The following is a 20,394-nucleotide window of genomic DNA, read 5'->3' on the forward strand; positions in this document are numbered from 1 at the left end:
ACAGCAACATGACCGTTAGTTAAGCTGTCAACAAGTTTGGTTTCCATGATGCCTAATCCAAAACACTAAAGGAGTGTGCTTGACCTAACCTAACCCCAAACCCGAAGGGCATACAACCCAGGTGATCGGGTTGGGTTGGTCCAAGTTTTTTCTTTTTTTGTTTTTTGTGCAAAGGTTAAGATCAACATGCTTTTCAAAAATCACTTATCGTTCTTCGCGCACACATTTTCAAATACCTTGAAGAAATAAATTCTTAGTTAAGGCATAACTTAGTGATATTGCCTACGCTTATTTCACTCTTTGTTTCTCTTTTCTCAAACTTCTATTTGTTGTTGAGCCTACAAAATTATTAGAATGCCCAACCAAAAGTTCTGAACGTAATTGCAACTTGATCATGTTTTATTGTGCCATAAATATTTCATCATAGTTATTGTGACCTATGAAGCACAGACACATTGCAGGAACTTCCATGTCGTGTCCAACACTCTCAGACACACGGTCAACACGAGTCGAATTTTCCGACACATGGTCAACTCTTCCCGACACGTGTATCCAAGGCATGGTGAGTTTCTAGGGTGAGTCTGCAAGTGCAAAGGGAGAGAGAATAGTTGAAGAAGACGATGGAAGGTTGAGGCAAGTGCGATGGAGAGGAGGTGAGGCCGCGAGCAATGGCAAGGCTGCGACTATAAGGGAAGGTCAGAGGAAGAGTAGAGATCAAGGCGACCTAGAGGGCCGCAACTAGGATCCTGTAATGGAGGGCCAGAGGCAAGGTTGTGGCTATGAAGGAGGAAGGGTCGAAGGGCGGCGAGCAATTGCGAGACGATCGAGAGAAAGAGCAAAGATCGAGAGGAAGAGGGTCGTGTGAGGCAACGGAGGAGGAGGCGGCGGCCATGTTTTTAAGTTTCTTCCTCTTTTAATTTTAGCTAGAAGAGTAGAAAATAAATTAAAAATGAGGTTTCGATGGGATTTAGGCGCGTTTGGTAACGATTATGTTCCCTGAAGTAAATTCTGATCAAAAATGATTATTTTTTATTCGTTCCCAATAACAGATTCTAAGCATTTTAAGTCGTTTGGTAACTCGTCCAAAATTTCTAATTCTAGAATAGAATTGCATCGATACCGATTATGTTCCAAATCAATTTCTTTTAATTTTTAAATAATTTTTATACTTTTTTTCTTTTTTTTTTTTTTTTCCTTTGTTTTCCTTTTCTTTTTTTCTTTTTCTCCTATTCTTCTTTTTCAGCCAAACGAGGGCCGGCGACCTCATCGGCGTCGCCGCCCCTCATCGGGCCAAGCCTCGCCGGCGGTGAGCAAGGCTCGCCTAGCCCTCACCCGCCTCGCCCGTGGCTGGGCTTGCCTTTGGCGAGCTCGCCGGACCTCACCCTAGCTCCGGCGAGCCTCCTGAGCTCGCCAAACCGGTTGCCGGACGACGGTAACGAATAGTGGCGAACGGTGGCGAACAAAGAACCGAGGAGGGGAGAGAAGAGTTCCACTTTTTTATTCTTTTTTGTTCTCGAAACTAGGGAAGGGAGCTTGGCAGGGGGCCTAGCAGGGGTGGGGTGACATAACTCAGGGAAATTCATCACATTGTAGTATTTTGAAAAATTCTTTTTCCACGGCCCTTTATTGTACTTCTTTGAATTTGCGATTTAATATCGCTAAATATAAAGTATGAGAGAGAGAGAGAAGAAAATGGGAAAAATGAATAAAAGAAAACGTGGGCATCTTCGAAAAACAATGGAGTGATTTTTTTCTTTATTTTTATCAGAAAAATAAATAAATGAGGCTAAAGAGTGATTTCGAAAATAAAATATCAAATTAATTAAAAATAAAATTATTTATTAAATATATAACGTGTCATAAAATTCTTTATTTTTAAGACATAATGTGTTGCGCGTGGTATCATATCGTGTCACATGTTGCGTTTCGCATATCAATGCTATTTAGATTGTGATGTGAGTTTGAACTGAAAAAGCGGCGCATTCACATTTCTTGTGCACGTACCGTGCGGGGCCCTTCAGAGAGCCTCGTGCCTCAGACCCACCGTAACAGCTACCAGCAATTTCTTTCCTGCGTGTGGTCAAACATCTTTAGTCCTAGCTTTCATGAGTTTTAACTGTCTTATACATTTCCAAAGTCAAAGTTGAAGTATTTAGGTGTTTTAATGCATTATCTAGTTCCTAAGTCTTTATTGTATTTTTCAGTCCTTATGCCTTTATTAATTAGGTAATTCTTTTGTTTTTAATGCTTAGTTTATTTCCTTTGTAAAATTCCCGGTATTTAATACTACGAAATCTCAAATGTAAATAAGACAAATTTTGATGAATGAAAATATATAAGATTGTATCTGCGCGACCAATTTTCTATCCCTAGTTTTAGTCTTCATATGTTATATTCAATCACAACTACCAAAGAGATAAAAGATCATGTTTTCTTCCAATTCGATGGAGGAATAAATGAAGCGAAAAGATATTAAAAGAGAAATGATTAGGTTACAAATCTTTTAATCTACTATGAAAATAATGTTCTTTTTAGGACCACAAAAAACTAAATAACAAATTCTTATATTTTTTGTGAGTCTACTCATTTAAGAATTTGTGAATTATAATAGGTTAATATTTTCATAGTAGCCCAAACACTGTTATGCTAGCAAAACTCATATCAAAACTCATTCGAAACCATACCAAAATTAGAATGGAGAGTTCAAATCATACTCGGAGCATCAAAAGCATTAACCATGAGTACATGACATTGATTTATTAAATATTACGTTGGACTTAAATAGACCTAAAGCAAGTAGGGGGTCTTTCACGACCAATGGCAGTTTGAGACACATCACTCAATACGTTACATTCATTAAAATCTGCTGCAAATGGGAGCTAGTGCATGATGCGCTTCATGAAGTGGAGATGAGCTCCACAAGGACCTTGAAATCTGCCTCAGCACTCCCATTGGGTCCAGCTGCCTCCACCAATCTCTCCCTCAACTCGCCAACCTTCTTTCTCATTTCCTTCCCATCCTCACCCCTCAACACCACCTCCAACGCCTTCTCCATCCCACTCTTCGTTATGGTCCCACCTTCTACTTTCACTCCAATCCCCCACACTTCCTCTATCATCCTCCCGTTCATCATGTTGTCCGCCCAAAATGGCTTGCATACCATCGGCACGCCACCTGCCACGCTCTCGAACACCGAGTTGTACCCGCAGTGTGTCACATAAACCCCGCACGCCGGGTGGCTCAACACCTGACCCTGTGGAGCCCATGGGACGAATTTCCCGTACGCTCTCGTCCGCTCTTGGAGCCCCTTAGGCAAGTATGCCATCATGTGTTCCTTGATGGACCATAGAAATGGGGTCTTAGTAGACTCCAAAGCTTCCCCGAGAGCCGATACCTCACTTGGTGATGGCATGGCCACCGTCCCGAAGCATATGTACGCCACGGACCGAGGGTCTCTGGCATCGAGCCACGTCAAGCAACCAGTTGTGTCAGAGGAGGAGCTCGATGGCAGCGGCGGCGGGGGGAATGACACAGTGAGGCACCCCACTTGGAGGAGCATCTTGAACTTGGATTTCAGGTCCGCTATCAGAGGTGTTGGGTTCACTTCGACGTAGGAGTTCATTACGACAGCAGTGGCGCCACCTGGGAGCACACGTCCCATCTCACGCAGCAGGCACGCAACCCTTGATGTATCCTGATCATCAATTATCTCATTAGGTAAATCTGAAATGCGCATCATAGATAATCCTGGAATTACTCCGAGGCTTTTGTCGTCGTCGTCGTCGGTGGAGGTGCCACCGCCAGAGGATTCACGAAGGAGCTCTCTTATGACGTCAGTGTACACATGCGCCGCTAACGAATACGGAGCGGGGACCCAAAGGGTTACCCACGGAACCTGCATCTTCTCTGCCATTTCGCCTGCGAAAATCAAGAAAGCGTCCGTCAGTAAACAACTCACCTTCTTCCTCACATCTTGTTCTGCAACGTCAACAGCCGCTCCAAAACTCTCGGGCGCCGCTTTCAGGAACAAATCCACGTGTTCTCTCGGATGCTTCGTCGCCCCCTGGCAATCGTCCTGCAAGCCATCGCTGACGTCATAGATTCGGACGTTGCTGGGTAGCTCTGCTCTTGACGGCAGAGGGAAGATGACGCCGTTGGACTTGGCCGTGTTCAAGAAAGAGAAGCGGACATCCGAGGCGGCGGTGGCGAGCTTGAGGAGCAGGTTGGCGAGAGGCCAAGGGTGGCTGCCGAACGGGAAGGCGAGGACGGCGACGTGTTTTTCCGACGACATGGTGGTCTGGATTTGTAATCTTTTACGTGGTAAGTTAGGTTGTAGTTCCAGGAAATTGGGAATCCGACATGAGCCCTCTTTATGGACGCTGAGAAGTACAGGGGTTTGCTATATATGCCATACGGAATAGAATATATTGGCATTTAATGCGTCATGTTGGATATGTATTAAATTATATATAAATCGAAGGACTGGAGCACGAAGGACGGATGAATTGAAGAAGGTGTGTCCGAATAGGAGCGAAGGTTTTACTGACCCTGTCCTTATGAACAAAAGGGAAAGGAAAACTTTTTATCTTCCCACGGGAAAACCTTAAATACTATTCGAATCTCAAATGATCACTAGAAGAAATTTATATTGTAAATTTACGTACTGACATTCATATATTAAATTTTATATGGCTAGAAAGAAAAAGTCAAATTATGCAATGCAAGATTTTGATTAAGTAAAAAGAATATATCTCAATGCTCAATATTAAGATAAAGGGAGTGTTGAACCAACACCACATCAAACATGCAGGAACCGCATATCAAGATAACTCATTAACAAATTGACAACTCCATAATTATCAACAAACAAACTGGGACCACAATGAACGTCAGAATTAAAAGCGGGTCCATATACAAATGGGCTCAGAGTTTTAAGTTGGCTAGCACATAGCATTATCGTGGTCGTTGTACTTACGTCACATCTGAACATTGGTCACACCACTAGGCCCTACGCACTAATGACCATCATACTCAAGTGGTGATTGTTTATCTTAAGATAATTATTAAAAAAATCCTAGATATATTGCACGGATGCTAATTTAGTATCAAAGTTTTTTTTTTAATTTGACCAATTTAACTATAAACCATGTTATAATTTGTTAATGTAGTTCTTTAGGTCAATTATCGAAAATCGTTAAAGTGAACATTGGCTGCCCTACATGACATACACAGTACTTATTTAGATAATTTTTGCAATTTAAAAAAACGTGAATTTTTATATGTTTTATTTTCCTTTATTTTTATATTCTATATTATTCATTATAAGTTTGTTTTATGTTTTAATCTTTCCAGTAATTTATTTGTTGTTCTTATTAGTGAGTGTTGCGTTATTGATTGAGCTTTTCATGATTCTCTCTCACATGTAGTAATTTAGGACTAAAATCAACAAAGATTGCTTGTAAAACATTTTCCAAATAAAGAAAAAATGTACTGAAAGGGTGTTTGATTAATATAGCGGAACAAAATACCCGTATTCAGAATCCCTAGCTCACAATATTAAGACATACTCCCATGTCTTACTTAGGTGTCTAATTAACCCATAATTGATTAGTGGTGAATCCAAAAGGTAAGGTAAATTATGAAATTGAATTGAGATTGCAAGTTGCAATTGGCATGGACTTTGGAGAGCCAGTACTAAGTGTAAGCACTATCTCCTTGAGAGTAATCCTTTGTGCCCGCTTAGTAATTAATTTTCCATTTCCCTTGGTGTTTCACCTTAAGCCAAGTCTATCACCATTACTTCAGGTATCGAACAATAGAATTGAGAATGAAATTGCATTTTCATCTCAGCCTTATTATATATCGAGTGGGCTAACAGATTTACATACCAAGTGAAAGTTGTCTTCAGTAAAGACAAAGGAAATAATCTAAGTCTTTGACATTCATTTGTTATGCCTCACCACATTGAGCCAAAAAACCAACCAATATGCTCCACAATCAATTCATCATATTCGCTGATAACGATGGCAAAGTCGATCATTTTAAATCCCCTAGGATAGGGAACATCATCGACCCAATCCAAATGTGGTTTTCTAAAAACGACCATGACAACCCCTCCATTAGCTCCTACCACATGGGTTGCTTGTTCAATCCGATACATTTGACCATCCTTACCCCAAGCAAAGATGGCGGTCTAGCCTGATTATCTAAATTGGGAGTAATAGGTAAGTTAGGCCTATATGAAATATTCCCAGTGTCTGGTGGAATTGCCATACTAAATGACAGTGGAATTACTTGGCCTAAACTACAAACGTTATTAAACTGAGCAGAAATTAAAGAAACATACCTTAGAACTACTCAATTTCCTTGTACTGGAAATGACTAGTTGGATGACCTTGGCCTCGAGATGATGTTGTTGACAATAGTAATGATTGTAGGTTTGATAACATTGAAAATGTGCCTCACGACATGGTTGGCCAAATCCCTTTGTTGTCCCTAGAACAACTTATGCATTGTAGCCATCATAGTTGAATTTTGCTCCACTTCTCTCCTGGTACTCCTTGAGATGCAGTGGAATGTTGGCATTCCATCTCAGTTTTGCTCCATCACTACTTACCGAATCCTCGTAACGTACAACCATCTATTACCATGATGCGGAATCGATTGTTGCCAATGGCATTACCAAACTCTTGCTTATTCCTAGTCCTTACCATCATACTTTCCTCAAATTACACCATAGTGATCTCACAGGGCATACCTAGAAGATTTTTCATTAAAAAAATGGAATTTGATCAAAATAGTGAAAAACCTTTCACCAAAGGTTTGATCTTTGCTTTATTAAATAGATTCAATGGTGATTTGGAACAAATACTCTTTTGTGGGAGGGTAGTGGAAGCAAGTATTTCTTTGTTAAGTCAGTGTGTGAGGTAATTAATGAGAGTAGACAATCAAGAATCTAATAATATATGATCCACAACTTGAAAGTGGAAGGGACCTTTCCTCTAGCTATCTGCTCATAAGCGACTGTTGACTAATGAATTGAAGATGTCTCGTAACTTGGAGGAAATCCATATCACTTGAGGTGGAAATGCTTTACATGTTCTAAGGGATTGTACGATTATCCGTAAGATATGGCTTAAGTTTGTCTCACAATAAAATTTAGGAAAATTCTTCTTAATGAATCCTTCACAATGGTTGAATTCGAATCTTGCTAGTAAGGGGCGATTGAGTTGTCATCATGATAGGAGCATAATTTTTGGAGTAGACGTGGCAATGTAGAAACAAGTCATTTTTCTTGGACAACTAAAGATAACGTATATCTCTTGAGTTAAAGATAGGAACGTGGCCCACCCTCCTCGCATTGAAGTCCCCTTTCTATATGTATGGCCAAGAGGCCCTTACGATCAGAGTCCTCTTCCTCTGGATGAGGTAGAAACCTTTCACTATCAAACTTAAATAAAGAAAATAGATAAGGCCAAGCAAAAATCTTTATCATGGTCAACTCCACTTGTCCCGATAATTTTGTTACTGCAACAAGTTTTACAGGGAAAAACATCAAAAGGGAATCTTTCATGGCAAAAGAACTCTTTTTCAGGCAATTTTTTGTTTTTTAATTTAGCATCACATTTTGAGCTTAATCATCTCGTATCACAAAGGGGGTCGGCAATATACAAAAGAAAATAAAAAGGACACAAGAGAGCAAAAAGAAAAAAGAAAAAAAAATACACACATGAGCTTTCTCTCCCGCGGCCCTCTGAAAAATTCCAATAGACAATTACACAATATCATTGAGTTCACATTTATTAACCGTTGGATCAAGCTCAAACTTTGTGGAGAGTACATAAGATATTTCTCTTGAGTTGGTCTAGTCAAATTGATGAGAAAATATATGTATCAATATTCTTGATGGAGAAAATCAAACCAATTGTACTTGTGGATCAAGCCGTGAGAGTTTAGCGCGCGGTCTCATGAAAATAGTGAGTTTTTGTTCATTCTGAGTCAAAATATAATGAAATATTGAGGAGACCTCTGTGACACCTAGTTCTTTAGCTTCGCCAAAGAAATCAAGCATCAAAGATCCATAGATCCCTTTATGATATTCACTAGGGGTGTGCATGGTTCGGGCGGGCGGTTCCCGACCTAGAACCGGGAACCGCCCGCTAAGGACCGGTTCCAAAATCGGAACCGGGATCCACCTTTATTGCATGGATCCACTGGAACCGGACCGCCGGTCCGGTCCGGTTCCCGGGTGGATCCATGGAACCGATTTTGACGCCAAAAATTCTGGTTTTCAACAGCGAAACAATTTTGGTTGAAGCAAAGCTCCTTTCCACGCCAGAGAGCCGCTGGAGGGAGAAGCAAATCAACAGGGTACTACAATTGCAAGTCTTTCATTACTATACAAGGCCGTAGACAATTAAATCACCTGCACAAATGCGAAGGGGTGGACAGCAGTGGCGGAGGAGCAACAGCGGCGGCGTTGAGGCTCAGGGAGGAATCAAAGACGAAGGGACTGAGCGTCGCGAGGGGGCGGATAGCGAGGCGGAGGAGCAGCGGTTGTGGCGAGTGGCGACCGGCGCGAGGGGGCGGACAGTGGCGGAGGAGGAGCAGCGATGGCAGCGTGGATGCTTGGTGAGGAATCGAAGACGAGGAGAAGAGATTGAGGAAGAAACAGAGAGATAATCAAAGACTGAGGAAGAAATCGAAAGAGAATCAAGAGATGAGACGTGAATTAGGGCTTCGTACCTTGTTGAGTGACGGAAAAGGGGCTCGTCGGCTCGGTCAAGAGTTCTTGCAGAGGCGGAGGAGCAGCGGTTGTGGCGAGTGGTGACCGGCGCGAGGGGGGGACAGGGCGGAGGAGGAGCAGCGGCGGCGACGTGGATACTCGGGTGGAACCGTGGAATCGAAGACGAAGAGAAGGAAAGGAACAGAGAGAATCGAAGGCTGAAGAAGAAGAAACGCGAATTAGGGCTTTGCGAATTAGGGGCAGGGGGCTTCGCGACTTCTTTTTTTTTTAATTATAAATAGTACCGGTCCGGTCCGAGTGGGCGAGCGGGCGGATCCGCCCATGGAACCGGGAACCGGACTGGTTCCCACCGGTTCTCAACAATTGGACCCGGGAACCGGACTGGTTCCCTCAAGAACCGCCGGTTCCGAGCGGTTACGGTCCGGTTCCGGCGATTCCCGGTCCAATGCACACCCTTAATATTCACAGTCTAACGTTGCTACTCCCACCTCTTGATGTTCCTCGCCGCTACCATCATCATGCATCTTCCTCATGCTCGTTTGAGTCTATAATCTAATTCAAGTAATTTTCTATGATATATTTGATTCAAATATTCAACTGCCTAAATTGTGGCTATTCAATTCCAACACAATTTGATATGAGATTTTAGGCACATCCAAATAGGAAATGTTTTATTGAACCATGCATATAATCGAGAATTCAATCTTTAAAGCTTCAGATTGGATTCTGTATTACTTATGTTTCCTATTTCAGGTTAAGGTGAATATGTGAATTATACTAGCATGCTATATTTGTAATGCTAATTTAGGAAATTTTCCCATTATGAAAAATATAAAAAAAATCGTATTGCATATTAAGATAAATTACATATTTATGAGCCATGTAGTAATTAGGAAATTACCTAATTTAGAATAGGATTTAGTTTAAAGAATCCAAAAATTAATAAAAGTGAGAGAAAGAAAATTTATATCTATTTTTCTCACCACCTAATGCTGACTTACCTTTAGTTTGCCCCAATGTATGGTGATTCTCAGCATGAGTAATTTGAAAGGAAACTCCTTAAGTGTTTGGGGCTCAAAGAAGTTAAGCAACGGATCGCTTGCAATGTTTGGGATAGAGAAATGAGCTGCCCCTCATCATTTCAGTCATCGTACTATTCCCGAGAGAACTCTTTATCTTGCGGATATGAAACTTCCTACACTTATCTCATAAGTGTATAAGCAGGGGACTGTGTATAAGATAGGGTTTTCCTTTCATCATCCCGACACATCTCATTTAGCATGCTCAATACATTCCATATCATTCATTAAATCGGTCCATCTTAACGTTATTTGGTGGAATTGGTGGACTAAAAATGTAAAAGTCACTATGCAAAATCCTTGTCAAAAGAGCTCAACAACTTTAAGCATCAAAAACTTTGCGACTTCAAACAAACAATTTACCACACTCAAAAATGTTCTCATAAGTATGAAAAATATTATTTTGAGCATTCATTCAAAGAATTGCCCCCACAAAGGGACTGTCTAAGTAATGGGTGTTCTTGGATTACCCCAATTGAAAGGGAACAAACACACGAATGATCAATCAAGACTAAAAATCCAATTTTCAGTTTGATAGACGCTCAATTTTTGCTTTTGTCCCTGCACAAGAGAACATGCATGAATAGGATATTATGCAATACAAAAGCAAATGCATATCAAACGTCCATTTTCGCTCGGATTGAGATTATATCTCAATCGGGTCACTACAAAAATTTGTCATGCCCCCTATCTGTTATCTGTAAGGGAAAGAATAGAATGTCATTTCCAAAATTAATTATATTCATGAACAAAATGTACCCCTTTCGTCCAAGATGGATGATCCTCTTTTTGAGTCGTTCCCTCATTTTCTCATGGAAATGAGAAACTTTATTTGGCTATCGAGAATAACATCTCACACAAGTTGTAATGAGATGTGCCCCCACATTACACTTTGGAATCTAGATGATTATCTCCCAACTTGTCCTCAATTTCTTATTGACGTGCAAGGAAATGGCTTGAGACAAGTAAGAAGATAGGAAGTGTTTAATGTCTTCTTCGCTCTTTAAAGATTCATCATAATCAGCTAGGAGATGATCCTTTGCCCCTCACGTCAATTTTTCCTTCGAATGTATGTTTCCAAATTTGTTGATTATCAATTAAATCAACGGGTCCACCATCTTTGGAAATTGACGCCCTATTGTGCTATGAGATATGAAGTAAATGAGTTTGAAAAACAAACAAGGCTAACCTCATGCATGACTTCAAAATAAATATTTTTATTCTTTTTTTTTTTTTAAATCTTTTTGGGTGAGGAAGTATGATGAAGCCCAACACTAAAAATTTCTCAATTGATGGTATATTCGTTTCATGGATGGATATCCTCACCAGGCCGGTTTGGTATACCCCGTCATGCCCTCACAACAAAACTTGTAATTTTATTGAAATTCATCAATCAAATTACATTTATTGGAGTGAAAAATGCGACAACCAATTCCTAGAAATGAAACAAAATCCTAGCAAGCAAGCAACTCCTAGAAAGTAGCAAAAATTCCCATGCAGGAGAGGATGCAATTGATCATGCCCCTAATTAAATAATGAATTCAAGCTACTTAGGATCATATATCATGTGTGCTTGAGTTCTTTACCCTCCTTGGTCTTGTAAAGCAAACCCTCTAGGTCAGATATTCTTCCCTCTAAATACGTCACCAATCATTTCATGATAGCATCAAATTCGGCTACCTCAAGAAAATGAGACGATTCAAGAATCCTCTTGGCTCTCTTCTTTGGGTCACAATTTCTCACTAATGATAAAGTATCCATGTTATCACAGCACTTTTGCTTGAGAGATAAGCTACAATAGCAAACAATTCAACAACTTGACTTTAGAGGCTTGCAATTCACTTGTTCATGTCATTGTCAATATTAGCAACACAGTTTAGCACCTCATTTTGATTGGTCATTTTAGCTCTTGACCGTGTATGGATGAGTGGGATCACTCCATGATAACCTAATTCAAATGAATAGGCACATGTAAGCAAATAGAAGGTCGTCCATGACAACAATATAATCTTTTTTTATTTATTCACGAAAAGTCCAAACTAGAAAAATGAAGACATAGGACACCTTAGCATGGACTAAAAATAAAGATACAAAATTTCCTAAACATGAATTAGGAAAGCAAAAATTTGAAACTCCCTAAGAAAAACAATAAAGAAATTAATTGAAAATAAATTCTCCAAAGTTTTTTTTTTCAAACGACTTATTCTATGGAAATTTCCTTATTTCATTTCTAACTAACAAAGAAATTAAATCAATAATTGATCTAGATTGTTATAAGCCAACTAAAGTCATGACAAAGTAAGTAAATTTCATATTGTAAAATTAAAAAACTTACTTCACCAAAGAAAATCAATAGCAACCACATAGACATGCGCATGAAACGTGAGGCTCGATTTCTATCTAGATGACTTAACAAGGTGGAGCTAAAAGGATGATCCAATCACTGTAGTCTTGCATCCAAAGTGTTAGTCCTCTTAACTTTGGCTTAGTAGAAAGGAATGTCCTGTAGTCACACAGTTTCACGGACAACGACAAACATGGACGACACCACGAAGAACTTTCGAGGAAAAGAATGTCAACCTCTACATAGTAGTTTCGCTTTTGAGGAAGTTTCCTTCTCAACACCATCCTAAAATTTATTATCATAGCCCAAGTCCAACAGCATGGTTGTATGTGCAATCGTGTAGTGCAAATGCATTAGCATGTACAACAATTTATATGCAAACAATACTTCAATAATTTGATTTCAAGACATTCATTCCCAACTTCAACTTGTAAGACAAGGGTTAGCAATCACTACTCCCTTATACCTCCCATCTGTAGAAAATTTAACATCTCAAATGGTTAAGGACATACCTGAAATCCTCGCTAGTGAACAAAAACATTTTTCAAAAAAGAGAAAATTGACGTAAGTCCACTAAGAGTTTTCAGTCACAACCTAACCTCGGGTACACCACTTAAAATTTGGCTAATGAACTATTAATTCTACACTTAGCTCAGACTCTCCCAAGCCCATACCAATTCATGACTTAAGGCTTAGGTAACATACAAAAGATTATTAGCTAGAAGTCACCACTAATCTATTTTAGTTGGATTGATTAAGAACCCAAATAAAGTAACGGGAGTATTACTTCACTTCTACAATCCAAATACTATGGGAACAATGACTTGATTACGCTAGATTATTCTAACGTCCTTATGGTACCTTTTTTCTTTTATTTTCAAAAATATGTTAATGTACGCTTTGGATTGATTTTAGCCTAAATCACTATCATGTGAGTGCACAACCTTTATTGAACACTCAATGAATCAAATAAATTGCACCAAAGGCATTAAAAACACCAAAGCAAGCAATTACTTTTTTGGGTTTTCTCTTGTCTTGAAATTAAAACTTATATGACATGCACAAGCTATTTTTGTATTTTTATATTAAAATTCGAAATTTATAAAGACCCTAATTAAACTATCTAAAATGAATATTTATCTAGTTTAGTTTAGGGATTAATTTGATCTAAACCATATCCTATCTCAAAAAAACTATTTTAAAGATGCGATATTATCTAAGCATGCAAGCATTATCTAAGACTCTATCTACGAAAGAAAATGTTATCTAGATTCTATTCTAATATATTTTAGAATAATCTAAATATGCAATCCTAATTTAGGAAACTATCCTATCTAATACACAATTTGATTTTTTTTGGTGTTTTTCAAAACGAGTAATTATCAAATATAAGCATTATATCCAACCCACTCAAGATATTCATCGAGAATTCAAATAAATAGTTAAAATAATTGAAGAAATAATCCATTGTCTCACGGATTAAATTAAAAATTACTCTAGCATTAGACATCACAACATGCAAAGAAAATCAAAATAATTATAAAAAAAATTGATCCGAAGTCTCGTGGATCAAATTAATAATTATAATGATTTTAAAGCTAAAAAATCATCAATGCACAAAAAAATCAAAATTTATTTAAAAAGTGATCTGAAATCTAATGGATCAAATTAGTAATTATAGTGGTTTTTTTCTCAATAATATTTTATCGGATAATGCCTAAAGTTTCAATGAAATCAATGTTAGCATCCAATCATCCAATTGAGGTAGTAAAACATTGAGATGAAATTTGGTCAAGGAAGTTTACCTTGTTTGGATGATTTACTTCCAAAACAGGACCGACGTGAATGACTCACGACCAGCGGTTTGCGTCAAGATAGGCTCAGCGGTGGTGGCGCAAGGCTCGGGCTTGGACGTTAGGATTGGATTGCAGTGGTGCTAATTAAGGGCTCCTTGCAATGGTGTTTCTTGGACAAAAACGGCAAGTCGTAGTGCAAAGCAAGGATCAACAACTTGACACTTTTGGCATTGACAATTTCTCCAGGAAATCTGAAAGTGACCTGCAAAAAAAAAGAGAGGACAGAAAGCCCTCATTGAAGGCTGCATAACAGGACTTCGTTAAGGCTAGCGTCAAGAACAGCAAATGGCCAAGTCGACGAGGATCCGCCATGCCACTGATGTGGGTGTTGTCGTCACAACTTGGACAGCAAAGTAGAGGCGACCTCGCACTCGTGGCAATGGTGTGGAGTCGCACAAACAACTAACACCTTTTCGACTCGGTTTCACGAGTAAGTTGACTGCAGTGCTATTGGTGTTTGTTTTGATAAACAAGTATACGTGCATAAGTAAAGTAAGATCAAAGTCTGATCGCAGTGAAAGTAAAAATCTTATACATGTGCTTCCAAAGCATTTCGTGCATTTTAACAAAAGCACATACAAGAAATAAATGAGTTAATCATATTAACCTTATATCGTACTCCAAATTAACATTCTTCAGGTTTTGAGCACGAACGTTTGATGTTCTCGCAAAAGTGGTTCTGACATTCTTCAGACTCTGACCACAAACATTTGATGCCTTCCGGTAACTCCGGTTTTGATGTTCTTAGACTCTTATCAATGAACATCTAATGCCTTTCAGAAATACTGATTTTGACGTTCTTTAGATACAAAACATTTGATCTTTTCGTATTGTAGGTTCTGACATTCTTCAAATTCAGCACAACAAATGTTAGGCCTCTAGTTTAGACACACCACAAATTTTCATGTTGAACAGAAAAGGGAAATTGAGAGATCTCATAATTACAATTATGCTAACAATTGCTTTCGTGTGTGAATGATTTGGTTTATCACTATCAACACTCTCAAATTGTCGATTGTCGATCATCTGGTGATCTACTTTCTGTATTACCTTTTATAGCCAATGCAGATTACATTTAAATTGGTTCATTAACTCTAAAACCATTTTAGAATTAATTAGGTCGTAACTTCTGACATACGTAAGTTCTAATACCGTTTCGGGCACTAATTTGAACATTAACTTTATAATTGTCACAAAGCATTATTCCAGATATTTATTTGTAATTGTTATAAGTCTTTATTATGGGTATTTGGTAACTGTTACAAATATTTTAATTTGACCATTGTATCTTAAACCGTTTCAAAGCATTAATTAGTCATTTAATCTAAAACTATTTCAGATCATTGAATTGCCCATTTATTTTGAAACCGTTTCAAATCATTAATGTGACCGTTAATTCTAAAACTGTTTCAGATGTTTAATTTAGCCATTAAGTCTAAAACCATTTCAAATCATTAATTTAGCTATTAATTCCGATCGTTAATGATGCCATTAATTCTGAACTCACTTCAGATCATTAATGTGGTTATTAATTTTGAACTCACTTCATATTATTAATTCGGTCACCAAATCTAAACACACTATAGATATTTGATTTGGCTATAAAGCCTGAAATCCACTTCAAACCTTGTAAAGTTTAAAGCCCCTTCTTCAGAACTTTTATTTCTAGCCCAACTTAATCTAATTGGCTCAATTGCAAACACATTTGTAATATTCTCTTTATCGTTCAAACGTCATTCTAATTGGATATGGTGTGTGATGTCTCTAGGTTCATCACTGAGCTAGTAACAAAACTCGTACTAACACATTAACACGACCAAGAAAACTTATTGTCCATATCAATCTCATGTTCCTATAAACCATGAGTGACATTTGGCATAATATCATGACTACCCAAACAGTGTGAAATATTTGCAGAACATAATGAACCTATCAACTTTGGCAACCGTGTAATTTGACATTTTTGTCTAATCATGTCCCGATCAAACAAATGCCATGGAATAATTGATCAAGCCACCAATTCGATCATATGCCCAAATTTAATTGACATATTTTTTCGAGACATGAACCATTCATTCTCGATTATAAACCCAGTCAAGGATTTCAATACAATGCCACGGTTAGATCTCATAGGACATCAATATTGTATATCTATATATAACAAGAAAATAAATTTCATATTGCGCCCGCATGTACCTTCGTATGTGAACAAACTATGACCATCAAGTTCAGAGACAGTTCAATGAAGCATCAATATGTGCACTTCTAAACCATATCTATCCAACATACAAGTCAGCATCGTGCATTTGGTTTAAAGATCTTACACCAAACCAAAACGTGAACGATCAGACATTGACCCCACTAAAAGCTTTCATATCACTAATCGTTCTATACATGTCATGTTCAATGAACTTGTATCGTTCTATACATGTCACGTTCTATACATGTCACGTTCAATGAACTTGTCTGAGACAAGTACCTGTGTTCTAGCTCAGATATTACAATACCCAATGATTTGTGACTTATCATCCACACAAATATCTAATACTGATGGTGAACTTGAGAACACATTGGTATCAATAGGATCATTGGATTCATCGACCGGAAACTATTTAAAGATTCAACATAACTATAAACCTATCACATATATTCTTAATGCATTAAAAACAAGTTCAATCGTAACTAATCTTATGGACTCATTCATATATAAATAGAACGATGAATGAAAACTTATTTGCCATTAAATAATCCTAACATGTAACTATTACATGGTTCCTTTAGGACATATAGCTAACAAGTGCAACAGCAACAGCTCGTCGTATCCGGTGAATAGAGGAGGCCGCGGTAGTGGTCAATAGCGCGTGGCGACGGGGGCATCGGTGTGCGGCAACCAGGCGTGAGCACGAAGAAAGCGTCGTCCAAAGTGGGGTGCTCAACAGAAGAAGCAGACCGACCCCCCCCTTCTCTCTCTCTCTCTCTCTCTGGTCTTTTCTTTTTGCACGTGTCCAACTGGCAAAAGGAGAACTCTCTAATTGTGTAGAGTTCCCCTCCTTTTATATGCAAAGTCGTGAGGCCCCACCAAGGAAAGAAAGTGCCCTAGAATATCATACGGTTCTTGTCCTCTTATTTACTTTCTTCACTTTTCTCTTTCTTTCCTTTCTAGTTCACGCGCAAAATCTTCCATCCATGACAGTGCAATCGTTCTTGTCTTGAAATAAAGAATATATCACTCCATATATGATTCATGCCGACCGACTATGCCTTAACACACCTTCCTTTTATTTCTCTATCCCTATTTTTCTATATATTGCATGAATATACGAAACATCGATTGCCATATCATCCTTTCTTTTTGTTCCTTTTCATTGGCCAAATTTTCCTTATTTGCTCTTGAACAGATATTGAAAGAATAATACGATTTTTTTTTCAAAATATACTAGTCTTCCAACTAATCATTCTCCATAAGTTAATTTTCGGCCATCAAAGAACAACAAGCTTGTGTCAATTCTCTCTCTCCGTGGACTTAGTCCAACTCGTCAATTTAAAGCTCAGAATTATCATCTAATGCAAATGCAATAATAAATAAATACTTCTAAAACTACATATTATGAAATTTAATTTTAATATTCTTGTTTAGGGTTTGAAAATTAATCCTTAACTTTATATAGAATAAATAAATGATTGGGTCGTCAAAATTTAGGTATCAACAATAGAGACGTTAACGTACTTTTAATTGAATTATGAAATTGTTGCATTATAATGTGGATGTGTGACTAAGAATACCATCGATCCTTGGGACTAAAATACCCCGAGTAGTAATAGGGATGCCTGGAGGTCTAACCGGATTTCTCTATATGCCTAGGAGGTGTAACGCAGTTCCCCCAGATGCCCTCACCATGCCGGATGGGTGCAAGATGTCCGAGGATAATAGGGTTCCCCGAATGATTATAGTAGCACGAAGTTATAATGAATATGACTTTAGTATTTCTAAACTGAGATACTAATTATCTGTTATGAAAGGTTATTACCAATATTGATCTGTCGGTTAAGTTTATGTACAAGCGATTTATTAAACTTTCTATTGAGGCTTTATTTGTCAGTACGATAATCAATTTGTGTAATATAGACCTTGGACCTTCTTCTTGCTAGGTTTAGACTCACTAGTTATTGATTTCATCTTTTTATATCATAGAATGTCGATCCCACCTACATCTCTATGGTTCGTTACGGGTCAGATGGATGGGTCAAGTTGCGTTTGAGTTGGGTTGAAAATAGTTTGACCTATATTAGCCCATTTAACTCATTTTTCAATTTGATGACTCATACCCAACCCAACCCAACCCATATTACCAAAACACATTAATATTTACTTCAATTTAGGTTAATCTACTCTCACCCATTTAATTCACTCTAAGCTATTCACATATATGTTACTTGAATAAAAACTTCATATCAAATTTAAAAAGTAAATTAAACATAAAAAATTAGTAAATAAAATAAAAAATGTGAAAAACCTTTAACTAAATCTAAGAAAACTTATTTCTTATGATATTTAATGAAAAATGGTATTGCTAAAACACTTTAATGCAATACAAATTTAATGGATAATTTTTATTAAAAAAATTAAAAATCGAATTTTAATTATTTTTATTTTTAAAATATATAGAAGTTTTAATTTTTTTTTTCCTTTTCTCTTTTCTTTTTCCTTTTTTTTTTCTTCTTCTTTGACTCGCCATTAGCCACGACAACAGCCAACGATCAACCACATGCCAACTCGAGCTCACCCGAGGTCGCAAGCTCGAGGCTCGCTAGATGTTGATAAGGCCTCCGTTGGAGAAATCTCAAAAAGTGTTTTGAAGTTGACAAAACGTATCCATTAGTCTAGTCCGAAAGTCTGCAGACTCGTTAAGTTAAAGTCTCGAAGACTTCCTGGACAGCCGACTCAAGACTCAAAGTCTATCCTCATTGACAGCCTCTAATCCGTTGAAGAAAGGTTATCCGAACTGGATGTTTTGTTCAGATTTAACCTTATCATCTGGAGAAGATCTTGTGGCTGGAGAAGACGTATCGTAATCCTTTGATTGATCAAGTTTGATTCAATGACTGAAGATTCGATGATTGTCTAAATATTATTGGAAGGTTCTACTTATGGAAACCGAGATCCCGATTGTATGGGCGAACAGGATTGATGGGCTATCAACACGTTCCTTTAATAGCTCGAACAATCTTCCTAATTGATTCCGTCCAACGGGTAGATTGGAGGAATTCCTTTGGTAAGTGCCAACGGGTATGATGGCATAAAGGAGTATATAAGGAAGACGTTCTTAGTTGTTCGAGGTGTGCGCGATACAAGAATTCCAAAGTCTGAAGCTCCTATTCGTTTAGACAAATCCTTTGAGCGAATACTTGTATACAAAAGAGAGTCTATATTTGTGAGAGACCTTGAGAAGGTGTAGTAGAACATCTACACTGTAGAATCAAGGCAAAGCTGTGCTGTAACTTCTTTTTGATCATAGTGAAATCCAGCCGGTGGGGGTCGTCGCACGGAAGAGTGGACGTAGGCTTGGAATAAGCAACCACTATAAATCCAAGTGTTCCAATTTCTCTCTCTCTACCTCGATCATATTTCAATTTGTTAAGAATTGCTTCCGTATATCGATAAATTGTTTGTGCGCCTATTCACCCCCCCTCTAGGTGTTTATACTAGCAATATCAATTGGTATCGAGCCTGTACTTACTTTATTTGAAGTGTTTTACTTCATAGTAAAATATCCATGGCTAGTATGCTGGCACCAGGGCTGATGGAAGGGCAAAGCAATATTAGACCACCCTACTTTGATGGAAAGGATTACAACATCTGGAAGAACAAGATGAAAGCTTTCCTACGATCAAAGGATCCTCTGGAATGGGACGTTGTAGAAAAAGGAATTACTCCTACCACCGCATCGCCCTCTCGAAAGAGGAAAAAAACTGAAGAATCCAGCGGAATGTCTCGGAAGAAATAACCAAGAGACAAACACTCGATGCAAAAGCAAATTACTTCTTATATTGTGCTTTATCACCAACTGAATATAATAGAATATCTTCTTGTGGTACAGCAAAAGAAGTTTAGGACAGATTGCATATCACCTATGAAGGAACAGACGAGTGAAGGAAACAAGAATCAACATTCTTCTCGATCAATACGAAGCCTTCGAATGAAACCAGAGAATCAATATCTTACATGTTTAGTCGTTTTACGATATTGTGAATGGTCTTGAATATCAAGGTCAACCAACTTCGATCCCATGAAGGTAAACAAGCTACGCGTGGACTCTCCGAGGATTGGAATCACATAAAGACTTCGATAAGAGAGACACAGAGAATTAT

General features: G+C 38.2%; 1 protein-coding gene across 1 annotated transcript; it reads right to left on the bottom strand.

Annotated features, from left to right (window-relative positions):
• Nucleotides 1-2,896: 2,896 nt before the first annotated feature.
• On the bottom strand, nt 2,897-4,291 carry LOC104439082 (anthocyanidin 3-O-glucosyltransferase 7-like). Its single transcript, XM_039309337.1, has one exon. It carries the CDS (start codon nt 4,289-4,291, stop codon nt 2,897-2,899), a length of 1,395 nt encoding a protein of 464 aa, XP_039165271.1.
• Between the last annotated feature and the right edge of the window lie 16,103 nt (nt 4,292-20,394).

The sequence above is a fragment of the Eucalyptus grandis genome, chromosome 3 (genome assembly GCF_016545825.1).
Source record: "Eucalyptus grandis isolate ANBG69807.140 chromosome 3, ASM1654582v1, whole genome shotgun sequence".
Lineage (NCBI taxonomy): Eukaryota > Viridiplantae > Streptophyta > Magnoliopsida > Myrtales > Myrtaceae > Eucalyptus > Eucalyptus grandis.

What these genes read in the sequence shown, in the direction of transcription:
- LOC104439082 (XM_039309337.1), bottom strand. Translation starts at nt 4,291, where the DNA reads ATGTCGTCGGAAAAACACGTCGCCGTCCTCGCCTTCCCGTTCGGCAGC.